The sequence below is a fragment of the Salvia hispanica genome, chromosome 3 (genome assembly GCF_023119035.1).
Source record: "Salvia hispanica cultivar TCC Black 2014 chromosome 3, UniMelb_Shisp_WGS_1.0, whole genome shotgun sequence".
Classification (NCBI taxonomy): Eukaryota; Viridiplantae; Streptophyta; class Magnoliopsida; order Lamiales; family Lamiaceae; genus Salvia; species Salvia hispanica.
The window spans coordinates 18,811,858-18,816,990 of NC_062967.1; the positions used below are offsets into that span (position 1 = coordinate 18,811,858).

Below are 5,133 nucleotides of genomic sequence, written 5' to 3' on the forward strand. Positions count from 1 at the left end.
GCCAGAGTTCGAGCTATTGAATAGAAAAATAGATCGAACCAAGAAGAAAGGTTCAATGAGATGCCCTAGTCTTTCAAGATGCTCATGAGATGTGTTAAGATTCAGCTACGAAAGTTATATATATGTAACTTGCATGTTAGAGGGCCGAAACAAGACAAATTATTTAGTTGAATCATGAAGAAGTATTTTGGTCGCGATAAGGAATACTATACATGGTTTGAGGACAACTCATTCTGAAGAAACGAGTAACGATGCATACATAGAAATTAATTAGATTAATATTCTTCCCTTCTATAAATTAGCATTTCCGAAATTCATTAATTGTTTTGGTATTTATTTGATTTTCTAAATTGTAGAGATATTAGTGTTGGCAACAACATAATGGAGGGTTAAGAATAGGCTTTGGTAGATCGAAATTCTACCTAAAGATGTTAATGATGCACTTTTTATTAGAACTAAATAATCCTGCAAGTATACAGGGCATATATAGCATAGCTAAATGTTAGTATCGGATATCGAACACAAGGAACACGAACACAAATTGACTCTCTTCTACCAGGCTTCTTCTACTAGTTGGAAAAACAAAAGGTTTTGGAATTTTTGAAAATAAAACTTGTAAAAACAAAGATAATACGAATATAGATAAAACACAAAGAGAAATCAAATGAGATAAGGCAATTACAGGATGTGCTTTCACAGTTATAGTTATACAAATTCCAACTACAACACCCTAGCACAATTCATACTTCACTAGAACGAGTCACTACTATATTGTCCGTGCGGCACAAAGTGGATTATAAACACTAGGGTTGTCAATCCTAGATTAATAACTCTTAAAAGCTCCTAAGCCTCTTAATGCTCTCGCTCTCAATTAACAGTGCCGTTTTAAGGGAAGCTAATTGTAACGTCAACTAAGCTCGTCTAGTTCGACAACCACCTCTCACGATTATGTAGCAAGTCAATAGATCATCGCAGAATGTGTCACTCAAACATGAAGCAATTATCCAACACTTAGAATAAAAGCGAAGTAATGAACAAACAAATATTAAATAAAAAGGGATTGTATAACCAAAGTCGCTACTAACACATCCCTAGAATTCTATGAATTTAGTTACACATGGCAGAATAATCTAAAAACATAGTTTGTAGGGTAAACAAAGAAAACAGAAGAACTAAGTTGATAAAACCCAAAGGTTGAATCTTTGTAGCCTTGATCTTCTCTTGAATTCTTCTTGAAACACCTTGAACTTGATGAACAATGGAAGAACTCTCAAAATATTCTTGTTCTGGAATTATGCTGCAAAAGATCTCTATTGATGTCTTTCTCTACTTAACACACAAAACATCTCTTAAAATCTCGTGTCCTCACCCGAATATGACATCTAGTATGAGACAAATGAAGTATTTAATCATGTTTGAATCTAATCACATACCCAAAACTATCATTATTAAATGTTTACAATTTATAATGTCCCTAATTTTTATCATTATGTATCAGCCTGATGAGCTAGCTCGGCACGCAGACATTTAAGGTTAGGATTGAAAATTTCCAACTCGATTAGCTCGTACATGACTAACCCACAATCCGAGTAGGGGTGACCCAAAACTACTAGATTACCCGATTTATATCCCTCTATCCTTGGATATATTAAGGTTAGGACTGAAAATTTCCAACTCAATTAGCGATTAACCCACAATCCGAGTAGGCTGACCCAAAACTGCTGGATTACCCGATTTACATCCCTCTATCCTTGGATATATGCAATTAGTTCGGTAAATTGTAATTATTGACAGCTTAATTCTTACTCCCTTCGTTCACCGATAAACATTCCGTTTTGCCATTTCCTCTGTTCACTAATAAAAGTCTCATTTACCTTATTCTATTTTTGGTAATGGACCTTACATACCACTACTTTTTTTCACTCATATTTTATTATAAAACTAATACTTCCGTCGTCCCATAATAGATGACATACTTGGGGAATGACATGGGATTTTTAGAGAGATTGTTTTGTGGGTTAGATGGAGAGAGAAAATAGTATATTTATATTATTGTGAGGGAGAGCTATTTTCAAGAAAGAAAATATAGCATCTTTTGTGGGACAAACTAAAAAGAAAAGTATAACATCTACTATGAGACGGAGGGAGTAAATAAAATTAGTAATCACCATTCACTAAGGAGTATCTATATAATCTTTACTCTCTTATTTAATCTGTTTTCACCTTGAATCCAAACAGTATGAAGTTAGACTATGTGTAGTAATGACAGAAACAAAGCCACGACATAATCAAGTTCAACCCATACATTTCTCATATCAATAGCTTCTTCATCTCTCTCCATCTCCAACTGCAAACTGATACAGTTAAAGAAATTTCGATTACGTTCAAAACTCCAATCAACTGCTACTCTCATCCTAAAATCTCGCTTAAAAATCTCATCTTGATAAAAGGGCTTCAACCCAAAATCAGGTATATGGGCGGCGAAGGAGAAGGGCCGCCGCCGCTGTACCAACCGAAAGACGACCACTGGACTCACTTCGACAACTCCGTGAATGCAGTTTCTTTCGGCTTCATCGCCACCGCCATTCTCGTCTCCATGTTTCTTCTCATGGCCATTTTCGAGAAATTCCTCCGAACCACCTCTCCGGAGCTCTCACCGTCGCACCGCCGCCGCCGCCGCTCTGTAATTGAAGCCCAGAATCATGTTGCTGCTTTCAATGCTAAGCTCAGCTCATCTCACAAAGTGAGTTAACTATTACTACTAATTATTCGCTCCGTCCTTCAATATGTGTTCTACACTACATTGATCCAGCACGAGAAGAAAGTGAGTTGAAAAAGATAGTGTTATGTGTCCTACTTTTATCAGTGTCTCACTTATAGTGGGTCGATCCAAAATGGAATACGCTTTATTTATAGTGAGACATAAAAAGTATTAGTTTTATAATAAAATCTAAGTGAAATTAAGTTAGTGGAATATGAAGAACATTACCAAAAGTAATAAAAAAAGTTAGTGGAATATGAAGAATATTACCAAAAGTAATAAAAAGTGAAGTGAGACAATTAATAAGAAACAGACCAAAATGGAAAACTGGAACACATAAAGAGGTACATACGGGTAATTTTCTCTTAAAATCATTTATAGTGCATATTTAATTGCTTGCACTATTAATTAATTAGATAAAGTAATTTAGGAAATTTTATTTTATACTCCTAACAAAGAATTTTAATTAGAATTCATCTTATTGCATCAGATAAGAGGGAATCCGAACCTATAAAGATCCCAAATCTTACTAAGAAGCTACACAAGTACCAACATTGTTGAAAGATTAAATCCTGCAGCATAAACATGGGGCATATGTAGACAAGTAATTAAACAATGGAACTTTGTGTTTTAATTATTGTTTTCCATGTCATAAAGCTCACATTTTCTTGGAATAAAAATTAATTTCATGTGCTTGACCATGTGATTCTAGTACAGTGGGAGTCCTCTTTGTATATGTTAGCTTATAAAATGGTCCCATCTGCAAGTTTGGTGGTTTATTGGTCCCTACCCGCCTTTATAGTTCTTGAATGGGGATAAGCCTCGCGTTGTCGTACGTGACCTCTCTATTCCTCGATCGTTTACTCATTTATGATCACGATTGTCGATCGCCCCCTCCTTGTTCCGGGGACAGGCTACCATGGCTTTAAATTCAATTGTTTCTTGCTATGGAGACTTTGTTTAATTTTATTTGGACTTTGATATATATTAATTGGAGAATGATAATAGACAGTGAGACAGTCTTAGTTGTATGTGTTTGCTAAATGATGGTTGTTGAGATAAGGATAACACTTTGCTTTTGTTTATGTTGGCTTATCCTAAAATTTTAAAGTGTCTTAGGATTATAGAACATCTTGGACTAATTGATTCTTCAATTTGGTGTGATTTATTTCCTCACCCATCATTTTGTACTTGTAATCTTGTAATATATTACGTGTATTGGTATAATTTCTTGGGAATTTGGAACTAAATTGCAATAGTAATCATGTAAATGCGTAGATAGTTTGAACTTTGAGGTCTATTTGATTATGTTGGTGACAACCTTAATATTTTAGTAAATGGTGTACAATTTATTTCCTTAGGCCACGGAGGTTTCTGTGGTGATGCCGGGTGAGAAAGTGCCGACCTTCATCGCTCAGCCAGCTCCGGCTCCTTGCCCTCCGGAGCGTGGCCCATGGCCTCTGCATAATCCCGATGCGCCTGTCCCCGACTAGGTAAAATGTCAAGACTTGTAGAGAGGCCTAATTTCTTTAATTTTTTTTCCTATGGTGTCACGGAGAGAAAGGGTTTTTGTTGTGTGTGTTTTTTCAGATGTTTTTTACAAGTATTTGGCAAATAAATATAAGCATTTAGAAATTAGAGGGTACTTGTGCATAAAAACTATGTATTACTATTATTGCTCATTTTTGTGGATCATTTTTGGCACTTCTTTTCAAGTGTTTTCATATCAATTTCAAGTGTTTTCATATCAAGCAACTTACAGCAGTATAGTTTATTTTTCTTTCATTGGTCGTATAAATGAATATCTGGAGTCAAACTTCATTCCTTTAGATCTTATTTCGCTGTAAAACTAGTTGATGCAAGTATTTTGTTTTAAGAGGATCACAATTCACAAGCCTGTTTAGATTTCAGTTCAGATATTTGCTTATTGAACCAAATTGAATTGAATTTATATTTTTGATTGATGAGTCTTTTGAAAGCATTTATAATTATCAAAAAGGGATTACGATATGGAATGTGACCAACTTTTGGATAAGCAAAATAGTTATATCAACATACTCTCCTGTCTTCAAAGAGTATGAATAATGAGTTCGGCACGAGTTTTAATAAATAAGTGGAAAAAGTAAGAGAGGGAGAGAAATGATAGTGGAAATAATGTTAGTGGAGAGTAAGGTCCATATTATTATAATGATATAAGTTGTTAATAGTAATGGTATAAGTTGTAAATAAAATGATGTGTAGGAGTAGTATATTGTTTGACTTTTTCCAATTAAGAAAGTTCATACTCTTTAGAGACGGATGAAAAAGGAAATAGTTCATAATCTTTGGGAATAGAGGGAGTGATACTTTATCCGTTCTATATTACTTGCACT

At 34.6% G+C, this 5,133-nt stretch overlaps 1 protein-coding gene across 1 annotated transcript; it reads left to right on the top strand.

Moving 5' to 3' along the window:
* The first annotated feature begins 2,250 nt into the window (after nucleotides 1-2,250).
* Nucleotides 2,251-4,456, top strand: LOC125210525. Its single transcript, XM_048110068.1, has 2 exons — nucleotides 2,251-2,743; nucleotides 4,123-4,456. The coding sequence occupies exons 1-2, from the start codon at nucleotides 2,474-2,476 to the stop codon at nucleotides 4,252-4,254; spliced, it is 402 nt and encodes a 133-aa protein (XP_047966025.1). The 5' UTR covers nucleotides 2,251-2,473; the 3' UTR covers nucleotides 4,255-4,456.
* The last annotated feature ends 677 nt before the right edge of the window (nucleotides 4,457-5,133 follow it).